The 18,236-nt window shown below is 41.2% G+C and overlaps 1 protein-coding gene across 1 annotated transcript; it reads left to right on the top strand.

Annotated features, from left to right (window-relative positions):
- Positions 1-4,626: 4,626 nt before the first annotated feature.
- c2cd4a (C2 calcium dependent domain containing 4A) lies at positions 4,627-5,958 on the top strand (the record flags this gene model as incomplete). The annotated part of the gene is made up of 1 exon (XM_080736942.1): positions 4,627-5,958. One exon carries the CDS (start codon positions 4,627-4,629, stop codon positions 5,956-5,958), a length of 1,332 nt encoding a protein of 443 aa, XP_080593068.1.
- Between the last annotated feature and the right edge of the window lie 12,278 nt (positions 5,959-18,236).

The raw sequence follows: 18,236 nt of genomic DNA on the forward strand, positions 1-18,236 counted from the left end.
TTCTGTTGTCTTGTTTTCTAACTCTATACTGCCCTCTAATGGGAATGCATATAAACAACATCTACTTAGTTGAACATTTGGAAATAAATATTAATGTTCTTTTAGAGGGGGAAAACAAATTATTCAACATGGTTATAAAAGGCCTAGCCTACAGTTTGTATTCTATATTATAAACCCAGGGTATACAGATTTTCTTTCAGCAATGACCCAGAAATATAAATCCCTGTCTTTTGGGACCATAGTATTTATTTATGATACTGTAATTAATTAACAAGGACTTGTTTTGACAGCTGACAACAACACTAATAATTAAAAGCTATAGAAAAAGGAAATTAACAAACACTTAATCATAAAAAGAATAATTGAATAATAATTCCTCAAGGTGTTCACACTTTCCAGGCCAGAAACAGGAGAAAATAAAGTAAACGGTTTGGAGAAAATTCTAAATTGATTGGTAGAATGCTTTAGAATGAATAATATTGGGCCACGGCTAGACTGGATCACACGGCCTGTTTAAAACAAATAGCAGGCTTTCCTCTGAGGTGGAAAGTCTGGTGATGCAAGGTTAGGTTGTAGGTCTAACCAATATCTTTTGAGTTTGAATCTTTTTGTTACCACCCATTGGAAAAAGAACTATAACACTGAGAAGAACCAGACTAATATCCACGCATGAGTGATATTGTCTGCATGCAATCCTAGATATTTTGAAAAGTGGCCGAATCTGCTGTCATGGGAGTTCTCTGGTCCTCAGACCATAGTAGTGGTATAATATAGACCCTCAGACCATGTGTGGTGTGATGTGTAGTAGGCTCCGCTTCAGGTAGCCTGAGTCCCTCCGCTGGAGGAAGTCTTTTCTTGTCTACCACAGTGTCTATATTGTATGAATATAGACTATAGTATGGAGATTATATCCATGTTTCAACCATGCAATTGTTTAAAGCAGTGGTTCTCAAAGAGGGGTCCTCCCCCGCAGCATTCCTTTATGGGGTTTCTGGGGGTCAGCCAGCAAAATTAGCCCAGCCAAGTAGCCCAATACGCCCACATATTATTTTTTGGATGCTTGACATGAAAATTACCTCTACTTAAAGAGCAGCTTTTCTCAATCTCAGGTGACAGGAAGTGCTTTTTAGTTCCATAGCCCACACACAGTAACATTTCCAGCACGATTTCAACAAGATTATGATAGAGGTGACAGAAATTAGCAATATTCAGAATCCCATATTCTATTAGAAAATTGGAAAACTCCAACCAGATTCTTATATAGGAATTCAGAATCCTATATGAATTATACTGGAACATCGGAAAATCCTATAGAATTTGAGTATAGGATAAATGAGTATAGGTAAATCAAAACCTCGTGGAATTGCAGAAATGGTCATCAAACATACTTTCATTTGATAATATTATAAAACTATGATATTGGAGGGTAAAATAAAGCTTTAGCAATAGCTTATGTGTAGCTTATAAGATAAGGTTTAGTCTTCATTCAGACAGGTTGGTAAATGACTGTGAAGAAAGCCAGGGAAGTAGGCCTATAGAAGAAATAAAGGAAACAGAGGATTGAGAAGGGAGACATGCATCACAGGCGGAGTTGGATTCCAACCCAGACAGAAGTTCTTCATCTGGTCAGCTAATTAACTGATTGAGACACTGGGGTAAGAAGTATAGTCCTCTTGAGTTAATGATGCGACGCAGACATTCTGCAGGAAAACATTTCTCAGAAGCACCTTCCTTTTTCCTGGGATACAATTAGCCATGACATCATGCTGCCTTTATGTAGCCTAGGTACGTGGTTACACAGGGCAACTGATGGCTTCACTTGAACCTTGGTCTGACAGAGCAGTATGCTGCTCGACATGACTAGGAGAAATTGTTTTCTAGCATAATGAGATAGCCACACATGCTGTATCTACATACAGTAGGTAGATAGACAGGTCAAGGTCAAGTTTATTAGCATGTCCCAAACTGGGCAATTTAGCAGATAATAAAAACTCTAAAAACACAGTGAACGTACAAGAACATAGACATATAGACATGGTCACAAGATCCAGATAATAGTATTTGTAGTGTAACAATAACCATCTATGAAACTAAACAACAGCTACCTCCTCCCGATTCCATTATTGATGGCATGAAAGGAAGTAGGTATAAATGAGAATTTGTATCTTTTGTTTTTAATTGCAAGGGCCTCTAACCGTTGGCCGGAAGGCAAGAATTCATTCAGAATTTAGATGATGAGAGCGGTCTGCTCTTATAGATGACGCTTTCTGAAGCACCTGCTCGTCATATACAGTATATGACTCAGACAGTTGAATTTTAACCCCACAATCTTGCTAGCCCCCCCTCACAACCCCATTAAGGACATTTTTCAACAAATGACTGCAAAGGAAATAACAGACTCCATATGAAAGCCCTGTAGAACAGATAGTAGATAGACAGACAGACAGACAGACAGACAGACAGACAGACAGACAGACAGACAGACAGACAGACAGACAGACAGACAGACAGACAGATAGACAGATAGACAGATAGGAGAGTTCTATAATTTCTATTTCATTTTGTTTTGTTGATATTGCGGATTGTCCATGCATGAAAAGGCCCCCCTCGCATGTTCTGTATTATTTTGTTCTTTTCTTCATGGTTCAACTAGATCTTTCTTACCACAAGAGGGTAGCACTGACAAGATGTTTTTTAAATACAAACACATACCCATGTTTCTCTCATCAAGAAGCATTACATTTGGACAGTATTTTATTCACATAGTAGATAACAGTTTGCTTGTCCACATAACCTAAGTATGTTATATATCTGTTTAGACAGATGCTAGGTTTGACGTTTACCTGCTATAGTTACTTTATAGCACCAATTTGTATTCCTTGCATTCCTTGCACAATTTATCATGTCATTTGTTGACTAGGGATCTTGCCACTTATTACTCCAATCTTGCACTTTTTAAATCGTTCTGGATAAGAGCATCTAAATGCTTAAATGGTTTAGCCTTTCACCACCTGTTGTGCATACATGATGCATTTTGTTTATTTGACGAGGGATAAAGGTGTAAAGGTGTAATGTTAGTTGTAGATGTTCGAATACACTCATGTTGGTGGATAGTAATAAGGACTTTTGCATTTATCAAATTAATAACAATAATAACATTTATTTATAAGTAAATCCCAATGTATGAATGAATGGACCATTGTAAGCGCTTTGAGTTCGCAACTTGCTTAGAAAAGCGCTATGAAAATGCAATCCATCATAATTATTATTATAATGCATTTACATTTAGATTTGAAACAAATCTCAAAGTGCTACAATCAGGGTGCAATATTTGCTTAAAACATGACAAATAATTAAAAATCATGTGAGGAGTGTTGTAAACAAGTGCAGCAGGTTTATTAAAAGGTAGGTCTTTATTCCTCTTAAAAGCACCAACAGATTGCAGTGCATTGTTATGATCTAAGTGAGCGGAGTGAGCAACTCTCTAGGGAAACTATACAAATCATGGATGTGCATGGCTACACTAGAGCTGCATGTAGAAAGGAGTCGAGCCTGCACACCATAACTCCTGTTTGTACTTTTAATAGCAATTCCATTTGAGTTGTTTCTTCATCGGGTCAGAAACCCTCTCCCAATGCTAGACGCCAAAGTTGAACAAACTTGAACTTGTGCATTCTAGTACTACTCCACTTTAAATAGTGTGAGAGCAAACACCTGCACTCAATAATGTTTTATCTTGTGTGCACTGGTAGGTAAGCGATATTCTAAAACGGATATCCTTACACGTGACTTGTGTGTGTTCAATAAGCTTTAACTTCATTAAAGCAACAAAAGCAATTCTGATGTCAGCAATAAGCCAAGCAAACAAGTCATGTATTATAAGGAATTGCGTAACAACTAACAACGAACAATTCAACTAACATAGGCCAGATTTAACTCCAAAACTTTCACAACTAAAGGTTACGGCAGTTCAAGTGCTCTAAATTTGTCCCAGCGCAAACTGTTATCATTTCACTTTGTTTATGTTCACAGACCAAGGTCATAGATACTATCTCATTTACATAATGTGGAAAAACAAACACCCAATTTGAAATCTTGCCTTTGGTTAAACATGACTTTGTTCACTCACAAAGGAATACGCTTAACTTGTTGAACCTTACATGTGGCTTTTCCTGTGGGAGCATTGTGCTCTGTTGCAGCTTGGGTATTGCCATGGGAACCAGTGGGAAAGGAAAGAGGGAGGATCTTGTCGGTGCAGGAGGGGAGTGTGTTATACCCGCTGGTGTCAGCCTTATTTAAACCGCCTGAGCCTCTCAGATGCCCACGTATGAGCTGGTCTTGAGAAGGGAGAGCCTGCTGTCAGGAGAGCCACAGAGATCAAGACCCCACGCATTTACCCTCAGTTATCTGACACTCCTGTACGAGATTCTAGCCTTGTGGATTTGCCTGTATTTCAATTCTGGGTAAGCATACCTCTCAACATAAAATGGTTTTAAACATGGTTTTTGAGTGGTTTACAAATAGAAAGTTGTTTTTATAAAATGTCTTATTAGAAACATAGAGCAGTACATAACAAGCATATGCTTTTTGTTTTTGGACAGTTTGTAGATCTTTATTGGTGGGCCCATGTGGGTGGTGGAGAAAATCCGTGTGTCGGTGGAGAGAACCAACCTGCCACTACCCTCGGCCGAGTACAGCTTTAGACTTGGTGACTTCATGTTCGGGGAGAAATTGGACAAAGCCAAGAGGAGCTCCCTCTGCCCTAACGTCATCACCCCTGACACCATCCCAGAGTTCTGCATACCTCCCAACATCACATCTCTGCAAGAGGCCAAGAACACAGAGCACAGAGCCCCCATCTTCAGGGTGCCTCACTGCGAGAGGGCCACCTCCAAAGGAGAGATCTTATGGAATGAGCTCCTCAGCCCACACATCATCCAGGTGGAGAGTGTAGACGACAGCACCTATGACAACGACGGCAGCGATGAGGAGACCACGAATGCAGACCCCCATAGCCAGGCAGCCCTATCGCTTCCACACATGGCCAAAGCACAGACCTGCTACGGATTTTGCACCTTACTAGAAAGCCCCCACACCAGGAGGAAGGAGTCTCTCTTCCATACGGAACCAGGCTCCATCCCCTTGCTCTTGCCTCGGAGCAGGAGCAGCACTTGCTCCAAAGTGACCCGCCCCACCTCGCCCTCCTCCTTCAGCCTCAACAGCCTGACCTCCAGGCTGTCCACGAGGTTCTACTCACTGAACAGGCAGGTCACGCTGGACAGTGACGCTACATCTTCCACAGAGTCCTCGCCATTCAGCTCACCGCTGCTGAGCAGGTGCCCCGCCGAGCACTCCCTCTTCAAAACACTGAGCCATGAACGTCTGCTGTCCAGGAGCGCGAGGAAGCCAGCAGTGGTCAGGAACAACTCCCTGTCCACCGATGAGAGCAGCTCCACAGATAACAGCCCCAATGTGATGAGAAGGTCATCTGACGGGGTGGTGGGGGACCTGCCCAACAGCTTTGGCCTGGTGCCGCCCGCCTTCTTCCCCTTGGACTTGACTCTGCACAGGGAGCGGGTGATGAAGGAGACTATGGTACCAGTAGGGAAAGACGGCAGCTTGCGCCTCTCGGCAGAGTACTGTCCCGACAACCAAAGGCTACGGGTTCGCTTGATAAGTGCAGAGGGGCTCTATGCGCGTTCTGTGGACTCCAAAAGCATCAACTGCAGCATCAGCATCTCCTTGATTCCGGGAAAGGTCCAGAAGCAACGCAGCACGGTCATCAGGAAGAGCCGTAATCCCATCTTCAACGAGGATTTCTTCTTCGATGGTATTTCTGAAGGAGACATCTGCCAGTGCTCTCTTCGCTTTAAAGTAGTGAACAAAATGTCCACAATGAAAAGAGATTGTATTCTGGGCGAATGTGATTTGCCTCTCTCTAGCATCATAACTTATTAAACCAGAGCACTTCCTTATTTATTAATTTCTATGTTTAAATATTTATTTAAATTTTGTACAATTTTGTATAAAATAAATGATGAACAAAATTAATAGTTTGTCACGATTTTTTTACGATGTGGCTTGCCATAAAGTGCATTCGGTAATAACTGTTTTATGCACAGTCAAAATGTATTTCATCCTCAAAAACAACAAGAAATGTAAAACATTGACCGTGTCAATACCATAAACATGATTTAAATCTCATTACCTCCTTACACTTACATATAGATAGTTCTGTGGATGACAAATGATTACCTCAGTTTCCTCTAGTCTTGATGCACTCTGATGATCATTAGCTGAATGAGACATAAACAAGGCCACCTCATTAGCTAGCATGAGACATTCTCCATCTCTTATTATCCACTGTGGCATATTTCCCCTCTGATTTATACTTTATCACAAGCTCATAATGAAATGCATTGCAGATGCAAAGCTTTGCGGGTTTATGTTCAGTGTGTGACACCGTCATAAAACGAAGCATAAATTAGGCATGAGCCTGCCTTTTCCTTCTGACCTTTGCCTTTCAACTAATTACAAATACACCAAGACACCACAAACCTTGAAGGGAAAGTTCCACCCCAGTAGATAACGACTATTCAGTTTATTCAGTCAATAAAAAGAGCAATTAACATAATAGAGACACATATATTTGTGCTGTTAAATCCTTTCTGTGTATTATTATTATTATTATTATGACATGAGCTGGTAAATTATTGCTAGGTCTGTGCATACTAACTTGATGGACACCGAAGAGGCTGTGAAAGTACCAATTTCAGTTGGGGAAAATGACCAGAATGCCCTGTAGAGTTGATTGAGAATCCTTATGGATACATATTCCTATTTTAAAATAGAAGCATAGATTATTCTATAATGATGCACTCACTGGTATGGCAGATAGATAGATAGATAGATAGATAGATACCTTTATTATCCCAAGGGGGAAAATTAGTTGCCCAGAGGCAGCATAGCAGTATAAGGTTATTATTACAAAGTTGCAGAGAAGTATGAAAAAGATAAAAAGAAAAAACAAGAACAGAGTACAGTAAGTACAGTAAGAGCAAGGTACAACAGGAAAGGGAACGAATAATATATATACATAAAGTGTCCTAAAGCACGACTATCAATATAATACAGTGCCCAAATGAAAGTGACCATAACAGTCAATGCTAGTTAGTGCAACAAGTATCTCTACATCATGTCAAACACAAGCAGAAATACTAAAAAAAACTACTAACACAACCTAATAGTGCAGTGTCCAAAGGTCAGAGCGATAAAAACAACTAGCAAAAGAAAATAAAAATAAACAAGAAAGGGTGATGCGGCAAGACGCACAAAAAACACCCTCCCTGGAAGGTCCTTAGAGGTCAAAGTCAGTGCAGATATAGTTCCAGTAAAGAAAGACTCAGAATGGAAAATCCCAACCCAATTGGAGTGCCAGACTGGAGAACAATTCTCAATTGAAAAAATATACATAAACAAACCCTGAATTTAGACCTGGGAAAAAATGAAATATAAGATAAAATGTTTATTGTCCTTCAGTAGTATGGTACTCTATCATACTTGTTCAAGAGACATAATTATGTGGCTAATTCTCCCCACCAACTGAGAAAAACATTTAGATTTAAGACCAGGACAATTTTTCTCTCAATATGTATGTTGTCGTTTACCCAGTAGAGTGCAGCGGAAGCTCTTAACGCTGAACGTACACAAGCATAGCCTGCTGGTGTGAGCTATAAAGTTTGGCCTAAAAGCATCCGCTGCCTCTATAGCCGCTAGTTAAACATTAATAGGTTTCTCAGGGCTCAGAAATACTCCAGGATGGAGGACTGACGACCTGTTTAGAACGTCACACAGTATTTGACAGCACAAAATAATGTGTATCAATATTTACTGTTGTCAGTTAGTTACTGTTGGCATCACAAAGCAGTACCTTGCTTTGTGATAGAAGGCTACCAGGTCCAATATCTAATCTGTATGTATTACAAAATATCAAGGGAGGTGAGAAAAGCCCTTGGACAAATAAAATGGCCAATCCTCTTTCAATTAACGCTCCAGATTCAGCATGACCTGCGGTCCCGACTCTGCTGTTTCTGTCACAGCATTAACTGTTTTGTTTAAGCATGTAATGAATGGGTTTTAATGTGTGCTTACCTCAGTTCTGACGCAGGACTCTAGCATATCCAACAGAGTCAACCTACATTTCACAACAATAGCTATGAGGTTTGTTCTGTTCTCTGATCCTGTGTGGGGGCAGATAATGTTCAATGCTTTTGTATTCGGTGTTGACCCAGCTGTGAAATTCTGTAATAAATGGAAATTACTGGGGGTTCCCTTGGCTGGCCGTCCACTGATAGGGCTCTTAGGGATTCCCATTGATGTGGTCTGCCTTGAATCCAGCCAAAAGAGGCACTGGTCACAGTGATGCTCAATTTCTCTCTATGTCTAGTGCCGCCCATCTTAAAAGTGGAGTCTTACCGCCCTATAAGGCACTTTGGGGAACAACCGGAGCACTATAGAATATATTATATTGCACTGAAGAATGTTTCAATAGTCTATTAGGCAGAAAAGCACCTTATAATGTCACCAGGGCATTACAGAACTGTTGTAGTTCTGCAGTGAAATTAGCCACTGTGTGCTATAAAATACTAAGCTGGCCCATGAGAGTGAATTAGTTGTGTTAATGTCTGTTTTGTTGGATGTCTGATGTAAGATATTCTCATTTGCTAACAAGATAATTCATACATAGCCTACACCCGTGGCCAGGGGCATCACAAGGGGGGGGGGGGGGGAGTGGGACTGAGTTACCAGGGCCCAATTGAAAAATAGCAGATGTACAAGCTCACAGCGCAGCACCGAGGCCAAATACATATAATTTTAGGGGTCCTTCACATGAAAAGGTTTGAGCACCACTGACATAGACACAGGTTTTTCAAAAAATACAAAACAAGGATTTGAAATATTCAAAGACTTGCACACATTTTCACGATTTTTCAAAAAATAGCAGATCTATAAGCTCGCAGTGCCGCACTTGGTGCCACGCTTTGAGCTTGTATAGCTGTTATTTTTCAATAGTTAAAGTACCTAGGGCCCAGAATTTGGTGCGACACCCCTGCATAGCCTACACGCGTGGCAGTCAGGCTGTTTGGCCTTAATGCTTTGAATTTCATTTATTTTTTTATTTTCTCCCAATTCTGTTTTACACCACCAGGGTTGCAGCTGAAAGAGTATGACTAAAACTGTCATAGGATTGTCTTGAGAATACATCTAAGACACATGAATTTAATTGAATAGACAAATGTAATTATAGTCACAGAATGATTGCCAGCTGTCCTTGCATTTGGCAGCTAGTGTGTTTAAATTGGTTGTATTTGTCTAATATTATAGTTTGGCATTATTATATGTCAACTTCCCCTTGTTATCTATAGCTCATGGCTTGATTGGGGAATAATGGGTTGACTTACCGAGTTGATAACCACCCTTGTGTGAGCACTTAGCGTGATTGTGATTGTAGGGTTAACAAAGTCAGATAATGAAATTATATCCTGGGTAGGCTCAACTCTCCAGGACCCAGGAGTCAGGTGTTTATAACTTCAAGACAACATGACTCAAACTCATGGTGTTTATATCTTCAAGACAACGATTCACTGTAATAGTGCTTATAAGACAACAACCACCTGAGGAGAGGTTTCAGCACCATGGACAGCACATAGCCCTGGGACAGCTGATTGAGGTGATACTGTATACAGGTATGTATATTCATAATCCTATTGAGGCCTCTACAGTAAGTGCAGTTCACACAGGTCCAATGTTTCCAGAATCCATTGCATTATTACATTATTACTACGACTAATTTATAATCTCTGTTTTAGAGCCCGAATCAAACTGGATTTATGGGGTCCCTTATGCGTCAGGCATTAAGTCTGACATCATTTTGTAGGCGGAGGAGAAATTCTGGTGCCAAGAGGCACCAGCGCCCGTGAATCTTTTTACTATAGGCTAATTACACAACCACACTTGCAATTTCCAATTGCATCTTTCTAGTTTTTCTTTACACCAGTTGGGCTCTATAGTCACTACAGATATATTAGTACTCCTATCTGTGTTCATGAAAAAGAGAAACAATGTGTTCATTCCAACAAGTGAACACTATCCCCTTCCTCATCTCCCATGTATACTTTAGAGGTGCCTACGTAGAGGGGGACATTCAGAGCTTTCCTTATCACATTTTCTGTTTTACCAGGCTGTTAAATGGGTCAAGCATGCCAAAACATGATACAATGGGAGCCATTATGACCAAGTCTGACCATTGTAGTCTCTTGCCTATTAAGCAACATAAATCTAAACTAAAACTTCTCACGTTTACATAATTATTGTGTTTTCGACTGCATGTGTTTTTATACGGGAGGGCATTGTTTTTCGGAGATAGCAACCAAAATGTGTCTACTCCCGATCCAGTTGACTCTCACACCAACCACCTGGAGATGTGTAAAGCCCCTATCATAGTAGGCACCGCGGTGATAAGCTATCCACCGCGGTGTAGTCTTTTAAGTCATAAAACTAAAACATTGCGTCATTACTCGCGGTGAAGAGCTATCCACCGCGAACCCCGACACATTTCTCTGTTTTTGAGCGGTGGTCACAACGCTCCTATACGTGGCCGTGTGTGTGGGTCTGTCTGTCTGTTTGTCTGTTTGTTTGTCTGTCTGTCTGTCTGTCTGTCTCCGGGTATGTAGCCTGCAGTAACCTTTTCTGACCACACATGTTTTTTTTGTTATCAATTATTTTTATTTTCCATAACATGAAATTAGAGACATACATATGAATAGAACAAGAAAAAGTAAAACATTAATCAAAAGAAAAATGCAATTAACAGACAAACAACACAAACAATAGCAAAACAAGAAAAGGAAAAGAAAACCCACCCACCCCCTTTCCCCGGACCAACACGGAATGTACAATAGTGCATGCCTGTGCTAGGCTGTTACCACTATATAGTGATTTCTTGAATCATAGCCTTAAGCTTATCTGCAATGTCCGACCACATATTAATGTTTTCTTCTTTTGCTCCGTGTAACCTTGCTATCGACTGCTCTAAATATACTATATCTAGAAAGGTCAAGGCCCACTGGCGAAACGTTAACGTATGAGGAGGTTTCCACCGCGTAGCTACCATCTTCTTCGCCGCCGTTAATCCAGCAAAGAAGATGCGCTTGCGTATATTGTTTAGTTGCAACTGTGAGACGTCATTTAATAAAAATAAAGAAGGAGAAGATATGATATTAATACTAAAAATAGTTGAAAGTTTGGAGGCAACCATATTCCAGAATGACGACACATTTGGGCATTCCCAAACCATGTGAAGGAAGGTACCAATACTATTTGAGGCGCAGAGAGTGCAGTTGGGATTATTCAAAATCCTCATAGCACATAGTCTGCGGGGAGTTAAATAAGTCCGATGAACAAAATTTAAATGAATTTGTTGATGGTCTGGATTTCTAGAAGATAGCCTAATGTTAGACCATACTGTGTCCCAACAAAAGTCAGGGTCCAAATTTGGTACATCATTCCTCCAAACAGTATCAACAGATAGGGGCCCATAACTACAGTCTAATAAAAAACCATAGAGGGTGGAAACCAAACCTCTTGTTCTGTTACCATCACAGATAAACTCATGGAAGGGGTGCAATCTAAGGGGAGCTTGCCATGGGACCCCGTAGGTCCTCATGGACGTTCTCAGTTGGAAGTAGAAAAAAAGGGTATTTCCAGGCAGATTGAAGATGTCACACAAATCTCGAAAAGGTCGTAAACCATTTCTATCAAATAAGTCCCCTAATGTACGAATCCCCTTAGCCCTCCACCTTGGAAAGCGAATGGGGCGATCCTCGATTAAAAGTCTTTGATTATTGAACACTGGGGAAAATAAGTTCCATTTACAATCAATCTTACACATCTTTTCAGCTGCCCTCCATACTGCCACTAAATGAGAAATGATAGGTCCAAAACGAACTTTGCATTGATGTGTAGTTATGTTTGAATAGATAAGATCTCTCAATTCAACAGGCTGCACTAAACTCTCCTCAAGCTCTCTCCAAGAAACCTTATTTGCTGGGTTAAACCAATTTAAAAGGGGGCGGAGCGTGAAGGCCCAATAATAAAATTTAAAGTTGGGCAATGAAAGGCCGCCATCATCTCTAGCACGTTGTAATAGAGAAAGTTTAAGACGAGGGCGTTTCCCTTTCCACACAAACTTAGATATCGAAGAGTGAAGCTTATTCCAGTATTGCGGCGGTGGTGGCAAAGGGAGCATAGAGCTTACAAAGTTAACCCTAGGAAGAACATTCATCTTTATGATTGAAACTCGAGCTTGGAGAGAGTTGGGCAAAGATGACCATCTATCTAAATCAAGACAAATCTTATTTAGAGTGTCACCATAGTTGTTCTTAACAATAGCCTGAAGAGAGGGGAAAATATCTATGCCAAGATATTTGAATTGGCTTACTACTGGGATTATGGGCGGCAGGATAGCAGATCTCATCTGATCATTTAGAGGTAGAAGGGCTGACTTCGTCCAATTAATTTTGTAGCCGGAAATGGAACTGAACTGATCAAAAATTTGAAGGACGTGAGTAATTGACTGTGGTGCATTCTCAATGAACAGTAGAATATCATCAGCATATAGGGAAATGCGATGCTGTGTGTTGTTAATCGAAACAGGAGTAATATCTGCAGACTGACGCACTGTCTGAGCCAAGGGTTCGAGTGAAAGTGCGAAAAGGAGAGGACTAAGGGGACAACCCTGCCTTGAAGATCTGCCAATCGTGAATAGCGGCGAACAGATCTTACCGGTTAGGACCATCGCTGACGGATTAGAATAAAGTACTTTAACAAAATGTATGAATGAAGCACCAAATCCCATTTTATCTAGTACAGCCCACAGGTAAGACCATTCCAGACGATCAAATGCTTTCAACGCATCGAGCGACAACACTGCGGCGGGGGTCCTCAGCTCCTTAGCCCTATCGATGATATGCAATAGTCGTCTAGCATTATCAGAGGCTAGTCTAGTTCCTATGAAACCTGTCTGATCACAGTGTACTAAGGTGGTCATAAAACCCTGCAAGCGACGCGCAAGCACCTTAGCAAAAACTTTTAGATCAGAATTCAAAAGTGAAAGCGGTCTATAGCTTGCGCAATCTGTGGGATCCTTGTTCTTCTTCAACAATAATGATATAATAGCTACATTCACATCCCTGGAGAAAGAGCCACTTTCAATTGCATATCGAAACATGTCTAGCATCAGCTGACCTAGATCTTCCCAAAAGATGGCATAAAGTTCAGGGGGTATCCCATCCAAACCAGGCGACTTGCCCCTACGCATTGCGAGCACAGCTTCCTGTAATTCCGCCAGATGGAGCGGTCTATCTAAGGCTTCCGCATCCGCCTCGCTAAGGGTTGGTAACTGTATGTTGGATAAAAAATCATTGCATACTGCATCATCGTGAATGACCTCGGAGGTGTAGAGCTCATCATAAAAAGCACGAAACGTGGCATTGACCTCTTTGGGTTCTGTAACCATGTCTCCCGTTGTTGATTTGACACTAACAATATCAGCAAAATGCTCATTGGATCTAAGACGTAAAGCCAGTAAGTGACTGGGTCTTGCACTATTAAAATAGTAGTTTTGCCTTGTGCGTTTCATTTGAAATTCTGAGCGGCGCTTGAGAATGGAGTTAATTTCTTTCTTAACTAGCTCTCTCTGGGTTGCTGTACTAACATCAAAGTTATTTTGGAGAGAATTATCCAAAGTAGAAAACCGAGATTCCAATTCCACCAGTTTGGCTGACCTTAATTTTCTCTGAGTGGACGCATAGAGGGTTGTATTACTCCTGATAAAGCCTTTAATTGCATCCCAAAGAATTCTGGGATCCTCAACTGAGCCTGTATTGATATCTGACCACACATGTTAAGGGAGGGGCGCTGTTGTTCAGGATAGGCCAGGCATAGGCCAGGCACACTCACACACAAACACACACAGGGGGCACACACACACACACACACACACACACACACACACACACACACACACACACACACACACACACACACACACACACACACACACAACACACACACCACCGCTCAGTTCACACAAGTGTGATTTTTACTTTCAGACAGATCGGCCCATCACCCCGTTCACTGATTGGTCGATCTAGACCAGTCAGTCACAGTGATAGGACTTCACCGTGACTGACTATGATGGCCTCCACTTGTTTTCTCACTTTAGGTGGATAGCTTTACACCTACAATTTGCGGTCTTCACCACAGACTCAACACTACCGAGATGACCCAGAATCCAGACCATATGAGATATGACCTGAACTCTAACTTAATCACTTCTTTCAAATGACCTTATTAATCATTGATCGCAACCCCCGATAGTCCCAAGAAAATCCCTAAAGCTCACTGCCTTTCTTCTCTTCCTCGCTTTTTTAGTTCCACTTTTTCAATAAAAAAAAAACATTTTAATCTTTAATTAAGCTAATTAAATTCTCTGGTTTATCGGGCATGGCAGGGAGCTACATAGACAGGGTTATTTTTTGGCAGAGACTGTGTTAAGAAAAGTAATACTAGTGCCATGATGCTGCATTGAGAGTGGGGGGTGAAATCACTGTTTATGGGCCACAAAGGCAAGGTGACAGTTACCTTCAGTCATTAGAAGTAATGAGGGTAAGTGTATTAATGATACATTTTGTGATGTCCAATCCCATTTATATATCGGAGCACTTGGAGGCAAACCTAAACCAGAATGTTTAGCTACATATTCCCACAAACACCTCTCACAAACATAGCCACCACGTCGAACAAACGTGAAAATTTTAAAATGTCCACATTTTAAACATGCCACTCTTTGAACCGCATTTATTTCAATTTAACAAAATTTGCCTCACGCAGAGCAGCCACTCCTGACGGAATGATCCAACGTTGACCGGCGACGTGATTTGCGTCACAAATGGGCGTAAACACAACGCACTCCAACTAAGTAACTGCCTGCAAGCTGCAAGCAACAGAGATGGGGGGAGGATGGGGGGGTGGAGAGTAGAGAGAGTAGAGAGACAGAGCGGAGCTCAGCGACACGACCAAATGCAGCACTCCAATTGGCTAGGACTGATCACGTGGCACACGTGCCGACGTCCCACGTCACACCAGCGCCATACGTGCTGCTGACGTAACGTGCTGCTGACGTAAAGTCAACACAAGGCTAACAGTTAGCTAAACAAATGATGTACTCACGTTTGCAGAGTCAATAGCACTACTGTCCACATTCCAGTACCAGTGATGTCATTACGTGCGCATCCCGCATCAAAAACTCATTCAAGTCACCCAGGGACTCATTCATGTCATGGTCCTGGGGTCCCGGGGATGCGCCTCCATTGGAGTCCATGTTAAAATAATTTACTGCGTCGCGGTAAAAGAAAGAAAAATGTCCACAGACACCACCATTGTTCATGGGTGAAAGCATCCTACTTTACCCTACGTTAACACAAATAAAATCCACGTAGAAAGTCTTAAACAGGCGATAGAAACGTCAATGTTTTGATTCCACTGACGTCCGACGCCATTTTGCGCGCGTAAACTTTATATTGAGGACTCATAAAACTTTTCTGGGACCCATTTGAATGACCAACTGTGGGTCCCGGGACCCATTACATTGAAAACCTAGTAACATCACTGCAGTACAGTCCATCACTTAGGCACGAGTCCCGATCACATTACCATAATCTTCATGTATGTACATCCCATTACAGCCACATAACGTTAGGCATTTTATTTATGCGCAGTTTCTAACAGGGAGTGCGTCCGCCGGTAAAATATGTCCGACCGGAAACGTGCTGCGCCACAATAGTTCCCCCCATAGAGAGGCATCAGATAGATGGATACATCGATCATAGATGTATCTATCTATCTGCAGATAGATAGATACAGTACAGTACAGTACAGTACAGTACAGTACGGTACAGTACAGTATGGTACAGTACAGTACAGTACACTACGGTACAGTACAGTACAGTACAGTATGGTACAGTATGGTACAGTACAGTACAGTACAGTACAGTATGGTACAGTACAGTACAGTACAGTACGGTACAGTACAGTACAGTATGGTACAGTACAGTACAGTACAGTACAGTACGGTACAGTACAGTACAGTACAGTACAGTACAGTACAGTACAGTATGGTACAGTACAGTACAGTATGGTACAGTACGGTACAGTACAGTACACTACAGTACAGTATGGTACGGTACAGTACAGCACAGTACAGTACGGTACAGTACAGTACAGTAATATGTCCGACCGGAAACGTGCTGCGGCACAATAGTTCCGCCACAATAGTCCCCCCCCCCCCCCCAAATTTCTTTTTTTTTTTTACTTTTTTTTTCACAATTTTTTTTTTTCTTATTTTTTATTTATTTATTTGTTTTACTTTTTGTGAACCTCTAGTTGTATATAATCTCTTGTGTAGAGTGGCCATCTGAGAAAGCATGTACGCTACGGTATAGTCTCTGAACTCATGCACACATGTACAGTAGGCGATACATTTTTTCATGTTCAATGAGATGGACCTGGGACAGTATGACGTATGAGTGTAGTATGGGTGTAGTATGGGTGTAGTATGGGTGTAGTATGGGTGTAGGTCAGTCGAAGGGATAGAAGACAATATTTTCATGGAACAGCTCGTTACCCACTAGTTTTATGACTTTATTACTCAGGACAGATGGACTAAAAACATCAATTATCTTTGTTTTCTAGCTACGCGGCAACCGCTCAATCCATTCATAAAATCTTGTTGCACTCTAGTCTGTTTGAAAAACAAGACCATAATCCATGTTTAACTGTACATTTACCAATAATGCTCATTCATGTAAAGCAGAAACTATTGCATTTTACATGCATTTTTTCCCTATGACCTTCACAGCCTATTCTAGGCCAAGGAGCTGCGCTGCATGAATCATGTTCTGTCTGCACGTAGTTGACACACCACCGTGTCCAACTGTCCATGCACCTGTCTGATCTTACACGGCCCACTCAATCACCTCAACAGCGTATGGAGCTGAGGCCAAGTGTGGCCCGCTCTGTACATAACAACCAAACGTAGCTTAGTTGGACTTCCTCCCAATCTGATCAAACGTATATAAACAGAACAGTGCTTTGAACTCGCTTGACTCTGCATCGTTTCACTGTAGCTTTCGACATTCTGTGGAGAGCCTTTTTTTTGTGTCGTGGCAGGCGTTTGCGCTGATGTGCATTCGAGTCCTGACAGCTGGATAGAGGGTAGAATGTCTTTGTAGGTTTTATTATGTAATCTCTCAGTCCCACCGATGTCCCTGCTTACACCGCAGTGGAGCAGGTGTCTGGTGCTGGCTGGGTTAATTACATTAGGCCTACATGGAGTTACACAATATTGTCTAAATAGCCATTAGGCACTAGGTAAACAGTCTGCCGCGCATGTCTGACGTGGCTAACACGTGTGATTTGACTGGCTGGTTGACTCTGGGCTGCAGATGGGTCATTCATTTGAGTTTACTGCTGCGAAGACTTTAGCAGTGGTGGAAATTCTGGAAAAAGTACTCACATGTTTTACTTAAAGGAGTAGTTCACCCCCAAAATGATTTTTTTTCTATTGATTACTCATGCCATGGAGAGTAGAGTTCAATAATATTTTTTGGTTTTTGTCACATTCCTAAGACAAAAATTTGATTTGAGTAAATTTACCCCCATTGATTCCGGATGGTGACCCGTTTCGAAACGGGTCACCATCCGAAATGAATGGGGGTAAATTTACTGTTATCACATTTTTGTCTTAGGAATGTGACAAAAACCAAAACATATTATTGAACTCTACTCTCCATGGCATGAGTAATCAATAGAAAAAAAGTCATTTTGGGGGTGAACTACTCCTTTAAAGGAGCTATAGTCAACTTTTTTTTGTAGGGCCGACACTTTGTTTACATCCTAGTCTAACATATACAAGAATGTAAACAAAATGATTATTTTATCATTATTTTACGCTTTGTGTGGTCATTTTTTAACAGAAACACATATGAAGCATATTTTTTCATAAAATATTTTTTATATTTTTAAATTATTTTTATTTTAGCATCCGTTTTTCAATTTAGAAAGTTGACTATAGCTCCTTTAAGTATAAGTATCAATACTGCAATATAGAAATACTC

This window comes from Nannobrachium achirus (genome assembly GCF_963921795.1).
Source record: "Nannobrachium achirus genome assembly, chromosome: 11".
Lineage (NCBI taxonomy): Eukaryota > Metazoa > Chordata > Actinopteri > Myctophiformes > Myctophidae > Nannobrachium > Nannobrachium achirus.